At 38.4% G+C, this 16,813-nt stretch overlaps 2 protein-coding genes across 3 annotated transcripts; one reads left to right on the top strand and one right to left on the bottom strand.

The window, feature by feature from the left end:
• Nucleotides 1-480: 480 nt before the first annotated feature.
• LOC146486261 (glutamine amidotransferase-like class 1 domain-containing protein 1) lies at nucleotides 481-9,637 on the bottom strand. The gene is made up of 8 exons (XM_085099696.1): nucleotides 9,589-9,637; nucleotides 9,275-9,351; nucleotides 6,070-6,175; nucleotides 5,663-5,770; nucleotides 4,740-4,837; nucleotides 3,964-4,057; nucleotides 2,202-2,313; nucleotides 481-1,954 (listed from the first exon to the last, which is right to left on the bottom strand). Exons 1-8 carry the CDS (start codon nucleotides 9,635-9,637, stop codon nucleotides 1,933-1,935), a joined length of 666 nt encoding a protein of 221 aa, XP_084955822.1. The 3' UTR covers nucleotides 481-1,932.
• Nucleotides 9,638-9,736: 99 nt separating this feature from the next.
• On the top strand, nucleotides 9,737-15,566 carry LOC146486260 (protein CFAP20DC-like). 2 transcript variants are annotated; one of them, XM_085099688.1, is made up of 6 exons: nucleotides 9,737-9,872; nucleotides 9,993-10,619; nucleotides 11,058-12,251; nucleotides 12,697-13,038; nucleotides 13,566-13,674; nucleotides 14,264-15,566. In XM_085099688.1, exons 1-6 carry the CDS (start codon nucleotides 9,852-9,854, stop codon nucleotides 14,428-14,430), a joined length of 2,460 nt encoding a protein of 819 aa, XP_084955814.1. In that variant the 5' UTR covers nucleotides 9,737-9,851; the 3' UTR covers nucleotides 14,431-15,566. The 2 variants fall into 2 exon arrangements, with proteins under 2 accessions (XP_084955814.1, XP_084955808.1); XM_085099682.1 differs by having other exon boundaries at nucleotides 14,261-15,566.
• The last annotated feature ends 1,247 nt before the right edge of the window (nucleotides 15,567-16,813 follow it).

Below are 16,813 nucleotides of genomic sequence, written 5' to 3'. Positions count from 1 at the left end.
GAGTTCAGGCTAACCGAGGGTTCGAAAAATCGGGATTGCATTCTTTTTGTCTGGTGTTTTTCGTTTGTTTTTATATCCTCTATATTTTTTTTCTGATGTACCGGCGTACAAGTCCAAGTTGTTCAAAGAGCGGATAACCTTATCCAGCGGATAAATCGTCATCGAGCGGGTGAAATGTATTAGTTGAAGTACATTTTTTTTTTGCTTTGGATAGCGATTTATTCACTGGATAGAGTTTTCCGTTCTTTGAACAACCGGGACCAGATAGCCTTGTTGCAGTTACACCACCACATACCAACAAAAGAACAGCTTCCACAACGATGAATATTAAGTTAACTCTTTTATTAAGAAGTGGCCACCAAAATTAGCCTGCGGTGGACCCGTTTCCCGAGAACTGAATGGCCATTTAACAGAGTTTCAAATGTAACTCAACACATACCATTTCCGAAATAGAAAGTAAACATAAGCCATTACAAAATGTACTGTTTTGTGTAATTCCTTTATTTAGTAGGTGACACTGAAAAATGTAAAATAAATTGGTTAGGTTAGGTTTTCTTATTATTATTAATAGCATTATTATGTAACTGTTCATTTATATAGTGCTTTTCAAACTTTTCAGTGCTTTTAAAAAATGTAACTCAACACGTACCACTTCAGACTTTTTCTCAATGAATCCAAATAAGTGACGAAATTTACCAGCTCTAAGTCAGCTGACGTGGAAAATCAAGGTTCAGTGTCTCTATAAATTATTATATTCTTATGTGTAAGAAATGTAAAATTTAAAGTCATAAAACACACGTTTGTTCCTTTCACTCTTTTCTCTGGGTCCCTGTTGTCTTTCAACAAAATGCATGGTCATTATTAGGGAATTTAAGCAGCTGCAACGGCAATGAAAACGCCACAAAACAACCGCCCAGCTGTATGCGTGTTATAAATTTTGCTACATTTCTTTTCCGTCCTCGGCCAAACAATAACGTGAAATGGCCAAATCCAAAGTTGTGTGGAGAATGTGAGCACGTGACGGTAAAAATCTCATTCATTAAAAGCTCAGCTTTGTTGTAACTTGAACGCCGTTCTCGTCAGTTCTGTTACTGGATAGTTTATTTTAATAAGTACATTGTACAAGTTGAACGAAGTAGAATAATTGCCAATTAGTGCAATAACGTGAGTGTGAATTTATCTTTTCAAGTGACGTTTTCACTGGCTTTGCCGTCGTGGTTTCTTAAAATCCCTAGTATCAATACAATGACTACCACTACCTCGTAATTAAATTCTAAGCTGATACAAATAAATACTTCTGCATGACTTGTATAGTGGACTCTCTCAAAGCAGATACCCCAGCAAGGAGGGCATCTCTGTAAGGTGGACCCAATCAGGCTGACTGGCTCAGACCAAAATTCCGTGTCTTCATTTGTCTGTATGCAAGTACACTCACACAAGGGTGGATACCTAGACAGCACTGAGGGTGTGAAACTTTTGAGAGAGGTTGAGAGTGCCAGTTAAAAAAAGAGTGTTGAACGTCTTTGAGTAGATCCTAAACAAATCCTGCATGTTACTGACACTGAAAAGCACTGCAAGTTTGCAATTGGAAAACGTTGTGTCATTGCAAATTCTCACACATTTTCTCTTAAGACCGATAAAAAGTCATGTCTGAATATCTACAAACAAGACATTCCTTGCTTTTGCCAAAACCAGGTCCTTGGATTGCAGACTGTGGTAAAAGTGGCATACACGTAAAGCCTAAAAAACATTGTCTCATTTCATAATGTTTATTTTTCCTGTTTGTATGCTCATCTGCATCTTCATACAACAATGTCCAGCGACAGGCATTTACATAATTTATATAAAATCTATATTGCAGCTATGATTAACCATAGATCCTAAAATATATAATTATCCAGATAATTCAGCGATGTACATTAAGATCATTCTTCAACTCTTGGTCTTTCCTTGTCTGAAAAAAACGAAAGAGTTGTAGACAGTATTAATAGAACAAAGGTCTGGGCAAATGCAATTTAAGTTTAATAAATAAAACTGATTGCAGAATAGTACTTGCTTACTAATAATTTATAAATTATAATGAGCTTACTACAGTCTTTCAACTGTGGACCTGTATTTAGACTTTGTTTAAAGGAAATAGTTCATCCTGGATAAAACTTGCGACAAGGTAAAATTAACTCAGCTGTTCAGTCTTTACTTACCTTGCATTACACAAAAGAATGAGATTCTGCACAGCAGAGAGTGTTGATGTGTCATTTTGTCCTGTTATAAGGTGCCTGTCAATAATTACATGCATTCCATCGGGTTCACTAGCTGAAAAAATGAAAATATGTTCTACTCAGAAATAGTTTCACTTTCTGGGCCTATCTAAAACCCTGTATTTAGAATAGTAAAATTTAATTGATTTCTTTACATAATAATTGTTGTGAGATATTTCCCAGACTTAGACTATCAGATTTATTTGGGGATTCCCCTTGATTGAACACAAATTTCCAGGGTTAGATGGGGATTTACTGAGCCTTACTGATTACTTTGGGCTTATTAGACATTCCTTTCTAAAGTATAGATTCCATCTAGTTTTTATAGTGGGGATTCCCTGGATTTAGTGGGGATTACCCAGGTCTAGTGAAGATTGGGTGGAGATTCCCTGAGTTGAGCGGGGATTCCAACAACAACAACAACAACAACAACAACAACAACTGAACAACAACAACAATCTTTATTCGTGCCCAAAATTATACAGTGTTAACATAAATGCAAGAGAGAAAAATTACTAAGGAAGAGAGCACAGCCACTTAGAAATAGCAAGCTGATTGAGCTAAGTGGCTGGGCCAAGTGGAAAAATTTGCAAATACCCTACATTAACATAGAACTAAGGACACAATTTACCATTCACACACACACGCACACACAAAGATAAAAATAAACAAGGGGAAGTGCACACGCAAAAACTGGAAAATAATGTACATCAATGAGCCAGTCAGTAGTTGGAGATAAGCAATTCTTTTAAGAGGATTTTGATTCAAACAGGTACGACTCTTGGATTCCCTGACTTGAGTGGTGATTTTATCCATTTAGTGGGAATTCCCTAAGTCGAGAGGAGAATCTCTGGATTTAGTGGAGATTCTCTGGGTTTTAAGTGGAGATTCCCCGAGTTAAGTGAGAGTCTCTGGCTTTGGTGTGGATTCCCAAAGTGAGTGGTGATTCCATGAGTTTAGTGCAGATTCCCTGAGTTGAGAGGGGATTCTTTGGATTTAGTGGAGATTCCCCAAGGGGAACTGGATTCCTTGGGTTTAGGAGGATTCTCTAAGTTGAGTGGTGATTACCTGGATTTAGTGAAGATTCCCTGAGTTGAGTAGAGATTCCCTAGCTTTAGTGGAGATTCCCTGGGTTTAGTGGAGATTCCCTTAGCTGAGTAGGGATACCCTGAGTTGAGAGGAGATTCTTTAGATTTAGTGACATTCCCTGAGTTGAGTGGAGATTCCCTGGCTTTAGTGGAGATTCCATGAGTTAAGTAGAGATTCCCTAGCTTTAGTGGAGATTCCCTCAATTTAGTGGAGATTTCCAGGTTTAGTGGGGATTCCCTCAGTGGAGTGGAGATTCCCTGGATTTTAGTGGAATTTCCCAAGTTGAGTGGGGATTCCTTGGGTTTTGCATAGATTCCCTGGGTTTAGTGAAGATTCCCTGGTTTCAGTGGAGATTCCCTTAGCTGAGTAGAGATTCTCTGGCTTTAGTGGGGATTCACTGGGTTTAGTGGTGATTCCATGGGTTTAGTGGAGATTCCCAGGTTTAGACTTAGTGGAGATTCCGTGAGTTGAGTGGAAATTCCCTAGGTTAAGTAGGGATCCCCTGACATGAATGGAGAATACACATGTTAAGGAGGCATTTCTTGGTTAATTGGGGTTTCTTGAGTTTGAAAATGTTGTGTTTTTAACAAGTTATAAGATTTTGCAGTTAACTCACCACTGTATGTACCACCATTATCCTTGATCCAGTCTTCAATGATTATGGGAAGACTTGAAAAGTCAGATGAACGAGCTGATTCAAAGACCGAAGGCTGCATGAACACAAAAACTATTAATCAGTGATGCTTTACATTAAAGAAAAAAAACATATATATATATGATGATCATTATCATTATCATTACCATTATCATTATTCAGGATTTTCACAGCAACAGGTCTTAAACCTTGTATTTACTAGGGTGCTACAACTCATTACTGACAACAACTTTTCTAATACTCCAAGCTGATCCCATCAGCATTGATTTCTGAATTTGCCCAATTGGCGTGTTCATTCCGATGGCATTCAGGGTTTCTTTCAGCCTTCTTCGATTGGTTCCTAATGCACACTACCTGTACTGCAATAATCTCCTGTGTCTTAATAGGTCACACATTAGTCAGACCTCTTAGGCCCATTCTAGTTTTTTCCACTTTTTCCTCCCTTTTCATTTTTACTCTAGAATCTTCAGGGATTGTCACAGCTTTTATTTTGGCAGTTCTTGTCATTCTCATTCATGACTACCAAATCTGGCCTTCATTCTTCAATTTTCTGATCAGTCTGGATGCTAAATTAAAGTTTATTGTTATTTTTATTATTATAGTGATTATTTTGAATCCTGGCAAAAAAAAAAAAAAAAAAAACTTTAATTTATTTTTAAAAAAGATTTTTTTTTAATGTATGACAAGAGCAATATAGCACATTGACTGAGCCTTAGTAATAAATAAATATTATTTACCCCTGTCACACTATAACTCTTGAAACTCCAGGATTTTCCTCCTTCCCTTTTTGCTGAGCAAAGTCCAGCAACACCATGTCCAATAGCACAGATAGGCTCTAAATGAAAGATAAAAAACAAAGGGAAAAAATTAATTAATATCTTATTGTGTTTACTAAGTTACTACTGACAGTGTGCATGAAAAACTAGTGATTGAAAAAACTACCAAGTTCAAGTTAGCTGTCAAGATCCAAAAATACATTGACCAAAGTGTACATTAGCTTTTGAGTCATTTATGGAATCTTTGTCAAGTACTAGTGAGATGTTAATTTTTATCACATAGGGGTAACTTAAGGTGGTGTGAGTCACACGACAAAAAGTCCAAAACGACTGCTGGTACATGTAGTTCATAACTGCTGCCATTCAAGATAACATGTTTTTCTTTTCATGTGAGGTGTGTGTCAAAAGTCATTGTACACACGTCAGTTTACTGTGAAATACCCAGGGGGGTTACTCGGGTATAAACGTGACGGGGGGGGGGGGGGGTAATATTTTGCACCCAAAAAAATACATGGACCTTATATTATGCACCCAAAAGAATACAAGTCTGGAAATCATGCTTTCGGATCTTGCGGGAACTTTGGTTTGAATTGCGTAAGAACTATAAGCCTGGTGGAAATTTGAACCAAAAAAAATATGTGCAGATTTTTCAGACCCCCAAAAAATACGTGGTTAAATCGTCAACCCAAAAAAATACAGGAAATGAAAATTTTAGACCCAAAGAAATATGTTGGACCCCCCCGTCACGTTTATACCTGAGTATCCCCCCTGGGGTGAAATATTCACTTGCACTAGGACTTTCTTTGCCTTAGAATATTCCTTCAGAAGTTAAAATGATGTGCACGCCATATGTACAACACATCATACAGTGTACGGGTACTCACTCTTTTCTTGGATGAAAGCATTAAGAAGTTTAGCAAGCTCATTGTCTTTAGCAAGATCATGAAGAGCTCCTGGAGAACTAGGAATGAGTACTGCACTATATCTGGAGGCTGCAGAAAAATATAAACTTAGTGATAAATTATTGAGTAACATTAATTAAGCAATTTCTTATACATGTACGTATATACTCAGATTAATACACACAGCTAACCTGTGTGGCTGATTGGGGGAGGGGTGGGGGGATATCAGTCAGTCAGTCAGAAACAAGTATTAAAGAATGAATGTACATACTAGTTTTATTAATAGATCATATAACAAAATAATTAAAAATGAATACAAAGCCATGTACTATATCATACAAAAAAATAATTAAGGGAAAGGATATTCTGGGTAGGCAAACTGTTTTTACCATCGACATCCTCAAGTTTTCCTGGAACCGAAAATGGTTTGGTTCTAAATTCATTTAACCACTTCCTGCTGTTTTCATCTGACTTCACAAAATCTATTTGTTGCCCCTGAGGTTAAAAAACAGAAAACAAATTTAAACACACTTGTAGATTATCACAATATTGTAATTACTGAAGATACACTTTCACTGACATTTCAAAAGGCCTAATAATTTAAGTGTAATAATTATTATTACAATTAGAAATAAGATGTCACTAATTTATTGAATCCAGATGCAGTGTTTCAGATAACTTGCAAAGTCAGGTACTGGTAGTTAATAATTATTTCAAGGGATCAAAAGGTGTGGTTCTCTCAAATCTTTTTAAGTTTTCCATTATGTTTGCTGGGTCAGGAAACCAGTTTTGCAGGTTTTTAACCTGAGACCCTTATCTAGAACACTGCAGATGTTGACTGTTGAGTGGACAGCGAGTTTCTGGCAGGTTTTATTTGTCTTTAATAATTATCAACACTATTTTGTAAACACTTCTGCCCAAAGGTACTTTTAAAAAAGGTAACGTCACACAAGAGCCACAGGCTCCCACTCAGCCACAGCTTCACCTGTGTCTATTACTAGCATAAAAATTAGGGGTACTAGTGTAGTCTGTTATGACAATTTGAGTCTACTGCTTCTGGCAGGATTAACTGGTGTGCCCTGATTAGAAAGGCAATAATCAATGTCAAGGAAGTCGCTGACTTAATTCCCAGCGTCTCGCAGCTACACAAAATTGCTGTCAAAGAGCTGCCTCAGTACCTGTCCCAACAACTACATGTAGTGTTTCATGCTCTGCCTGTAACTGCCGCCTCACTCCAACAGATCCAGTCCAGCACAAAAAATTGGAAGGAGGCATGTAGTGATGCATCTGTCTCATATTTGGTGCAAAACAGATCAGCACAAGAGAGAGCCATATAGCAGTTCTGTGTATCTGTTTATAGCGTTTGTCATTGAATGTGAAATTGTTCATGGTAGACTTGGGCTGTGCAACAACTTGTGGACCCTGCGACCCTCCAAAAACTAAACATGTTGTCTTGCTTGGTTTCAGGGAGACTACAAACACATGGCTTCTTTTATTTATAGCTCAGTCACCGATTGCTTTTTAAGCGTGAGTGTACTCACCCCCCTGGATACTGATAAGGACATTATATTACCATTCATGCCAACTCTCCCGGATTATCCGGGAGTCTCCCGGATACGGAACGAATCTCCCGGTCTCCCGTACGGGTGACTAAACTTCCCAGATAAAAGCGACTTGGCATTTTATTTGCATAATGTGTAGTTCCAGAAAATATCCATACCCCCACCACGGAGGGAATTTCACATAGGACCCCCCCACCCCCCAGGATTTTCCATTTTTGAGGTATTTTTTTAACCCCCCCACCCCTTCGGAAATTCCTCAAATACAGGGTACACCCCCACCCCCCTCTGGAAAAGTTTTATTTCAAAAGAAGGCCTCAAAAATCAGTTTAATGTAAACATTTTAGAAATATCAAGAACTGCCTACACGAGGAGAAAATATGCATTATCGAAGAGCGTGCGCGCTGTTCAATTTCACCGGTAGAGTTTGCCAAAAAGCTCTTGATCCTGAAATAATTGTTGTGTTTTATATTTACATGTGGTCATTGACATCAAACTTTACCATTAGCTTCGCTGAAGATTTTAAATCTAAATTGTTGGAATAAGTCCGGCAATGCAAAAATGTGTTTTTATTTAATTTGCATATGTCATGTTTACGTTCCTATGCAAATTTGTAGGAGATCAAAACTGAAAAGGATTATCGCTTTAGTTCTGCGTAATCAATATTTCTCATGGTAATCATTCAGTCTAGTTATTTTAGTCAATAGTTTTCTTATTGAATCGGAATAGCTTGGACAAAATAAGCATTAGGCTTTAGCAGAGCAGGGAGACAAATTGACCTTTCAGATCGTAACTTGAAACTGCAGACGAAATGGAGCCGCAAAACGAAATTAGCATGTTCACGTTCTTATGCAAATTTTGTATGAGATCAATAACGCATTAAAAGAATGTTGAATTGGCTCTATTTTGCTGAATTTTGACATAGAAATTAAGTTAATGGTTTTGGACTTTGAATCAAAATACTTTGGACAAAATAAGTTTTAACACGGGTCAGTTTTGACAAACTGATCAATTGACCCCGGGAATTGACTTTTGCCCGTAACTTAATATACAAAAATAACAAACAAATATTTCAATGTTTTATGTAAAATTGGGGCTTTCACTTTATAGCCATACAAAATTTTCCCTTAAAAACACTGGTACAAATTCAATTGTAGCCAGTGAACAATATTTTTCTACGCAAGAAAGTTTCACAAACAACAGTTTTATAACAACTGAGTCACGCAACGCAGACAAAGATTTCTTGTCTCACTTGGACTACTTTGCTTACAAAGGCTTATCGGAGAAAGGAAACATGTTTTTAATGTAACAAGGGTTTCTTTGAAACTGTTAAGCAAAGTTGCGTCTTCAAGAAAGATCTACGAAGTTGCTAAGTTGGTAAGTTACAATTTTCAACAATTATGTCTGACACGAATGTGAAGTTGACCCTCTGGAAACTTATCCCACCATTCACCCCTCCTCCCCTCTGGAATTTCCTGGGCCATTGACCCCCCCACCCCTCTGGAATTTCCAATTCCCTCCGTGGTGGGGGTATGGATATTTTCTTGAACCACACAATAGGCTAGTATTTCAACTCAAATGTTCCATAAATTTAAGAAATATTGTGTCATGGCTGCATTTGCAATACCAGTCTGCCACAAACTTTGACGGAAACCAAAGAAAATAGGGCTTAACTAGGGAATACCCCGCCACTCCAAAATTAATCATCACACATCACTGTATGACTATACCTCGTTCTTTGTGTGAGATCCCCGGGGACCACACAATAATGGAGTAGCGGGGTAAATACGCTTTTGTCATCATTGCAAGATAAACGACTTTCTGATTGGACAAACATTCAACCAATTAAAATGCAAGATAGATAAAGCTCTAGTGCTGGGGGGGTAAGTACATCAATTTTGTTTAGGGGGTAGGGTAGGGTGATAAGGGGGGGGGGGGGTGCTCAGAAGAAAAAATCTCCAGATTTCAGATCTTCAGAGGTTGGCATCTCTGTATTACCAGGTTGTTCAAGAAGCTAGGCAAAGAGATGTCTTACCTGAGGTGTTGCAATCTGCACATTGAACACAGAGTGCGTCAGTGTAAATGCGTGGATAAATGATTGAGCCGAGACACCTACAGAACAAAATTGCAAGAAATTCACTTCACTTAAGAAAATTTGAACTTGTAAAATTTATAAGCTTGAGTTTGACGTTTGAGAGGCAACAGAAGGTGGCATTCATGACAATGAAATAAAGACTATCTTCACTGAATAAGAAAACCTTGAAATTATTTTCAAATTGACAAGGATAATCTTTCTCCCTTATGCTCTTCCTATCTTACTCAAGAGATTATCACTGACACGATTCTTACCTTGAGATGCTGAGCTACAAACTATCAAACAGCTTGGTTTCCCCGCCATCTTGGATTCTTTACCCGTCCCAGACTCCCTCCCTTCAAGAAAAGGTAACGTCCACGCATGCGTTCATTTTGAATATGGCACTGGTCGGCGACGCAAGAATTAGGCCTTTTTCTAATTTGAACACTTCGATGTTTCGTGTGTTTAACATGTATCTGCAAACTTGAGGACATTTTGGATAAACCTAGCTTCATGAGCACTCATTTGCCGGGAAATAATGTTTAAACATGAGTTTCAAGTAAGTGAACTAGTCGATCCATTTATCACGCTCTGCGATAAATCGGTAACCTGTGGTTACACTTTTGCAAATTGCTACTAACCGACTATTTCTATCTTTTCTTATGACTTGTGGTGGCAGGGAGGCCCTTATGTGGAAGTATTCAGCGTCCAAGGCCGCGAACCTGTGGCAAAATGGAGACTGAGTGGAAGTGCATCGGCGAAAAACAAAGTTTACGACAAGGACGTTAAGAGCTTTGTTTACATTTTGGAGGGCGAGACAACCACTACGAAAATGAGCCTTCCTAAGGATGAGAAACAATCTTTAGGGCTTTTACAGCGGTTTTTGGTGCTCCAGTTGTATGTGCCGCTAGGACATTCGTTTTCTCTCGAGTTTGGGATCACGGACTCGGGTAATAACAAACGGCGGATTCTGTTGTCGTCAAACCACAGAGACGTTACCATCACTCAGTTACACGCGCGATTTCCGCTCAATATTCTTCGCCTTGGCGTATGGTTGAATCTTTGCATGGATCTGCAATCGCTAGTTGGTGAGACATTCAAGGGACAATCCTTTAAGGCTCTAGAAAACTTGACAATATCAGCAAGTTGCCGTTTGCGAAAAATATTTACTATGAAATTGCAGCCTTATGATACTACTGACGATGATGAAATTTACTGCTGTGAAAGCACAAACTGCGGTGAACTGGATAACATTCCTAAAGCACTTCAGCTGTCAACTTCACCAGATGTACAATATTATACTCAGGTATCGTTAACGTTTTTATTTGTATAAACACGCGCAAAACAAATGTTTATATAAATACCCTACAGCTGGGTACTAATAACAATTTTAGCAATAAATTATGCGTATTTTGCAAACCTATTCTAGTTAGTCTGTTTTATTTATTTACTTTTGTTGAAAGGTTAGAAAATTTAATTATGAAGGTTAATTACTGTAACTTGTGATGAAAACTTTGTTGATTTTTTTATCAGCTTTTATTGACATCAGTCCTGTCAAAATGAAAGGGAACAGGTGATTTTAATACCTCCTACATGTATAGTTGGTGATTCAGTTGTCTCTTATTTCACACAATTTTCCTCAAGAACCCTTTGGATTTACCACCTCCTGTTGTATTGACTACTACCACAAATAATTGTGAGTAGGCTGCATATATTCATATGTCATGTTTTGCCTTCCTTCAAGGTCATCAACATGGCTAAACTCTGGCGGTCAGAATTCAAATCAAAGGAAAAAGCCGGCCTCCCACCGCCCTCTACACCCATCCAAACTGATTCAGATCCTGGGAGCAGGCAAGAAGAGGAGCCAACACATATTGCATTTGGTTCAAAAATCGTTATTCCTAAACATGCCCGCAAGTCCTCGCGCGAAGGGGGTACGTCATCTGCAAGTGGGCGTTCTTCATCTGGACTAAATCGTAGTGGTTCAATACCACCATTAGGAACTGTTTCACCTGCTGTGGAGCCTGATAGTGGGCGCGAAAGTAGCAGACAAACTCACAGACTTTCGTACCAAAGGTCTTTCTCGGATGCAACCTGTTTAAGTAGTGCAGAGTTATCTAATTCACAGCTAGGAATCGAAGCTACACAATCCATGATGCAGCCACGACCTCCAAGGACTGGATCAGGAGGAAAGACTCGACGAAGACCTTTTAGGGTCAAACATCCAGGAAGTGGAAATGTAATTTCACGCAGTGTTGATTGTAAGGATCCCACCAATAATTCAGTTAAGAACGAGGTGAATGGTTCTTTGTCAAAAGACATTGTCTCTGAGGATAGAGATTTGGACAGCAACCCAGAATCAATTTCTAGATCACAAAGCGAGAGTTCTTTGAAAATGTCTGGCAATGATAGTAGCCTAGCAGAAAGTTTTAACAAACTGGAAATAAAAATTCCAGACAAGGAACAAAATGGTCACAACAATAATTATGGCATCACTTCAAAAGAACAGCTGCCACAAACAACAGAAGTTGAGAAAAGTTCTCCACCAATTTTCACCTTTTCTTCGAGACCTCGATCAGCACCGAGATCACCAAGAAGTCGTCAGAGAAAGCAACATGATTCTAACCCAGGAACAGCTCCTCTGGAAGAGAAACCTGCTCTCCAAACACTTGATGTCAAAGATTCCAGGAGTAAGACACAGAACCGGGCAAGGAAAGATAGCAATAGATCTGAATATGACAGTGACTTTTACAAAGCTTCAGGGGAAAGTTCTGCTGAAGAAGATGACCTTCAGAACTTTTTGAAGACAAGTGGAAACTCAAGGTGTAGTTCAAGTGGTTCTAAGTTGAGCCCCTTAGCCAGCCCAAGCCCCGAACCGGATCCACTGTCTAACTCACAGATTTTAAGGATGAGTATCAGAAGTAGTCTGTTAAAAGAGGTGAGAGCATTATTAACAATGCATCCATGGTAGCTTCCTTCATTGTCTGTCATGCAATAATTTAGGAATGAGATTTGAAACTGGTACAAGGATTCCTGAGTACCAACTGAAGTTATACCCTAATAGACTTGAGTATATGCTGTCACATACACTGTACATGTGTAAATAAATAATTATTATACATTTTGGCTAATCCATAGTAGATTGTGGCACGGTCTAATAATAGCACGGCCAGAAAAACAAGATGTTTCATCAACAGCCAAGTTGTAGTTTCATTAATAATTATGTAGTAAATTTAGAAATCAAGTAACCTTCGCATATTAATTTCCGGAGATCCCAAAAGCACCGGTTAACCCTCTCTCAAACTTATTGTTGCATAATTTATTCTTATTTGATTTGTATTTGTCTCTTTTTAAGCACTTGTATATTTTCCTTCTCTTGACAGATTCCTTCACCTCGCAAAAACAACACTAAAACTTATGATGCAAAAAACTATCAATCTGATGCTAGCTCGTGGAGGAACTATCAATCAAACGCCAGTTCATGGCGATTTGACACTTCTGTTATGAGTAACAACTTGTTGGATAAGTCGCTTGATCAATCCTTTAACAGCTCTTTTGGTCAAGAACACATAATTCGTGAAGAAACATCGGAATCAGAGGAAGCGATTGTTAATAATGACGGAGGGGATTCCCTGAGTGATGACAGTGATGATACAAGTTACTCAACGTGGAAACGCCCACCTCCCCCTGATAAGAGGATACATCGCTATTTGGATGAAATGAGGGTACGTGGGAATTCCCGAGGGGGGGGGAGGGGAGTGGGGGTGGTTGGCATTGTTTAGCTACTGGTAAATGTTGTGAGCATAAAAGTAAACATGTATCTTGTGGTTCAAATTATTTTAGGTTGAAAATTTTTCAAACCAGTTTGATTTTTATTTCCCTTTGTCTCAGGTTGTGGTAATGAATACTGCATGGAAAATAAAAATAAAACTGGTTTGGAAAAGCACAACATGTACAAGCATGTAGTATCATGAATGATCCAGCTGCAGTACAGTTTATTTTACATTTTACATTCATTGTCAGTATCTGCAGTAAGATTGGATGTCAGCATTCATTGTATAGGAAGTGCTTCTGGCTGCTGCTATCAGCCCAGTTTTGACCTCACTGTTACCCGCCCAACCAATGACGTGAAGTGAATGAAGGAAGTAGAAACATACACACAGAGCCCATGCACATGAAGTGCTCTGATTTTAAGCACCCCCCACCCAATTTTCTTTTAAATTATTAAATTATAACATGTTGTTACTAACAGCATCCTGGACCAGAACCTGACCTGACAGCCACCCTGCCAATGGACCCGAGGGAGTACACTGATGTATTCAGTCCACCTATTGTACTACCTAGTCAAAAGATGAGCTCAGGTGAGTGCACAGATACTTGTTACATTACCACACACCAGCCTTGTAAGAGAGAAGTCATAACTTAAAAGCTCTTTACATGATAGGCTGTAAATTCAGTAACCTGTGATCAGGCATTCTTTTTGTCTGGGGAGCGCGAAAGTGTGGCTCTCACGCTGTCACACTTTCATGCTCCCCCGAAAAAAGGAACAACTGACCGCAAGTTACAAATTCAGCTGCCTCTTGTTCCTGCTGCAGGATAAAGGAGTAGTCAGAGAGGGCTGTCAGCCATGTCACTGTCACTGGGCTCATTCTCATCAGCTATCATCATTTTGCAGGGCCTGGTTGTTTGAATGCTTACCCACAAATTATTAAAAGTTAGCCAAGGCTTTCATCTCACTCATTGAAAATGTTTTCCAAAGGTAAAATAATTTTAAGCTAAAGCCTCCCATACCACCTCCTTTGAACAACTGGGGCCAGGTTTGGAAAGTGCTCAATAGAGTCTGGCTACAGAAGTGCATTTCATAACGTTTAGTTTTATTCTTGTCGTTCACTACCCTCAAATTTCACTTGCTAATTTAAGCAATGCAAAATTTTCTTTTTTTTTTAGCAGGTCAAAATGACGCTCTTTCAGCAGCTTTATCACCGCCAAGAAGTCGTAATCCAAGCAATAGTGTGGATCATGATGCGGCAAATGAAGAGGAGCTGGATTTGTTGTATGATCCATGCTTGAACTGTTATTTTGATCCCAGAACTCACAAGTATTATGAGCTAGCCTAAAAGGAATTAAATAAATATAAAAAATAGGCCATACAGTATGTTTAATTTTATTATTATAATTATTATTATTATTATTATTATTATTATAATTATTATTATTATTATTATTAATTATTATTATTATTATTATTATTATTATTATTATTATTATTAATTTGTTGGCTGAGATAGGATTTAGAAAACATGTTATTGATACTATGTGAAATGACAGCACTTTTTTTATATTTATTTAATAACATCTGAGTTTTTTATTTAGCTCATTGAATTTCATTTTTTTTTTAAATGTCATGTAGATGTTTTTTATGGCTCAGGGGTCTGGAAATCTAAGAAATGCCACCCACAATTGGATTGACTGCAAAATTCCCAACATTTTTTGATGTAATATATCAAACACGAGAAGGCGTGTTAACTGATGAAACACACTTTCAAGTGTTTGATATGGCTTCTTAAATGATCAATAATTCTTGGAGAAATTCAAGGCTAAAGTTTGCAAACTTTAATGGTAATTAGGAACACATACCCAAACCACGGCCACAGTGGTGATTTTCTTTGTTTTCTCTTGATGAATTATTGAGTTTGAGAACAATTATTGTTCAGCAATAGCTCGCTTTGCGTCTAGCAAAGCTACTGCAGTCAAAGATAAAACTTTTGTTAATTTTATGGCGTATTGCAGTGGCAACAGTTATTTTCTTGTCTCAGCCAACGTGTGAAATTTAGGAAAACTTTGAGATGTCTTTCAGGCAGATGGGGTGTTGTTTTAGCTACCCCTCTGTGATATTTATTTCGTTCTGATTTACCAAAGTTCCTTTTCGTCTGTCAATAATTGATTGTCAGTACCGGAGAGGCTGAACCATTAAGAACTTCATCTACAGGTATACTAGTGAAACTAGTTTTATTAAATTCCTTTATTTATACTGATATTCATTCTGGTGCAAACTAGGTTTCACTTATTTGACAGTCCAACAGAAAACTTCTTGTTTGTGTGAGCTTTTGAGTGGATTTTCCAAATCGCTTGTGAAAAGATCAGCAACAAAAATTGTTGATCAAACTTTTCTCATAGTTTGTAAATTTAAAATACATATAATGTGAAAACGTTTACCATCTTGTGTGAAAGAATAAAAGATCAACTATTGAAACTCCCTCATGTAAAAATATTTTAGATCAAATTTATATTGCTATGGGGCTTCGTCCTGAGTGGCCTTCTGGTGCCTGCGCTACTCGTGGCTTTGCCGCTCGCTCTTTCATGCGCGCACCTCGCCCCTCGGATATCTTTTGTTCTACTTTTTTGCGTCATTCTGATCCTTTTCGGGCCAAAAACAACTATGCTTTGGTGTCATTTCATGAAAGTGCTCAAGTTTTCATCTGCCGTCTTTTAAAAAATCAAGGACAATGGCTCTGCGTGTGTTTAAGAATTGTACATTTCTTTGGCGTCTTCTGCAAAAACAACATTGTGAAATGACCAAATCCAAGGTTTTAAGGAAAATATGGACACGCGACAGTTAGCTTTGCTTTGTTTTCCTGAAATTGAACGCTATAGCTGCTCAGTGTGTTTCTCGATAATCCAGCCACATTGCGCAAGTTGAAGAGGTTGGAATAATCAGAAAGTACATGAGAGACGTGAACATGTATTTTTAAGTGACGTTTTCTTTAATATTTGCCAAATAACTTAAGCCGCCGTTACACGTTGAAACTTTTAGCTGAAACGTGTGTTTCACGAAGTGGTGTTACACGATGAAACTCTTGTTTTTTCACCACTGCGACCGTTGCGAGCCGTTGCAGAAGTAGAAAGCGGTTCTACTTTTCGTGGAACTTGTCTCGCAACGGAAGTTCGACAAAGTTTCACAAAACCGACCATGTTACACGGTGCAAAGCCTCCTGAAACTTGTTTCGCAGCGCCGTTGCACACAAGTTTTTAGTTCAATAAAGACCTTGTTGCCACCGCAACTTCAGAAAATTTTCCGACAGTGTCACATTCTCGACTGCCAGAGCATTTGGCTTGAGTGCACATGCCCTAAGAGAAGAGCTTGACCCCTTTTGGCTTGAGTGTGCACACCCCAAAACAGGCCCGTAACCAGGATTTTATGTGTGTGTGTGTGTGTGGGGGGGGGGGGGGGGGGGTGCTAACGAGGCCAAAGTGGACCGAAATACCGAAATGTATTTTTTATTGTCTGATCCGTTCATTTAGGAAAGTAGCAATACATGAGAAATTGTGACGGCAAAGTACACGGTAGGAACTGAATATTACGTTTGTCGAATACAATTGTTTGAATTAAGTTATAAAGGACTAATTTTACGATGTAAAATGATACATCAAAATACTGCGGAACTAATCCCTCAGAATTGTCCCGAGCTCCAGCCTCCGTGGGTGTTTGGTGGCAAACAG

The sequence above is a fragment of the Pavona decussata genome, unplaced genomic scaffold (genome assembly GCF_977016875.1).
Source record: "Pavona decussata unplaced genomic scaffold, jaPavDecu1.1 SCAFFOLD_21, whole genome shotgun sequence".
In the NCBI taxonomy this organism is placed as follows: Eukaryota; Metazoa; Cnidaria; class Anthozoa; order Scleractinia; family Agariciidae; genus Pavona; species Pavona decussata.
The sequence above is the reverse complement of the archived record's forward strand: the minus strand, read 5'-3'. Positions and strand labels throughout refer to the sequence as shown.

What these genes read in the sequence shown, in the direction of transcription:
- LOC146486261 (XM_085099696.1), bottom strand. Translation starts at nt 9,637, where the DNA reads ATGGCGGGGAAACCAAGCTGTTTGATAGTTTGTAGCTCAGCATCTCAA. An exon ending in TTGTAGCTCAGCATCTCAAG is followed by an intron (nt 9,352 to 9,588) that starts GTAAGAATCGTG and finishes TTTGTTCTGTAG; the next exon opens with GTGTCTCGGCTCAATCATTT. An exon ending in TGCTTTCATCCAAGAAAAGA is followed by an intron (nt 4,838 to 5,662) that starts GTGAGTACCCGT and finishes TCTTTCATTTAG; the next exon opens with AGCCTATCTGTGCTATTGGA.
- LOC146486260 (XM_085099682.1), top strand. Translation starts at nt 9,852, where the DNA reads ATGTTTAAACATGAGTTTCAA. An exon ending in GAAGTAGTCTGTTAAAAGAG is followed by an intron (nt 12,252 to 12,696) that starts GTGAGAGCATTA and finishes TTCTCTTGACAG; the next exon opens with ATTCCTTCACCTCGCAAAAA. An exon ending in GCTATTTGGATGAAATGAGG is followed by an intron (nt 13,039 to 13,565) that starts GTACGTGGGAAT and finishes TGTTACTAACAG; the next exon opens with CATCCTGGACCAGAACCTGA.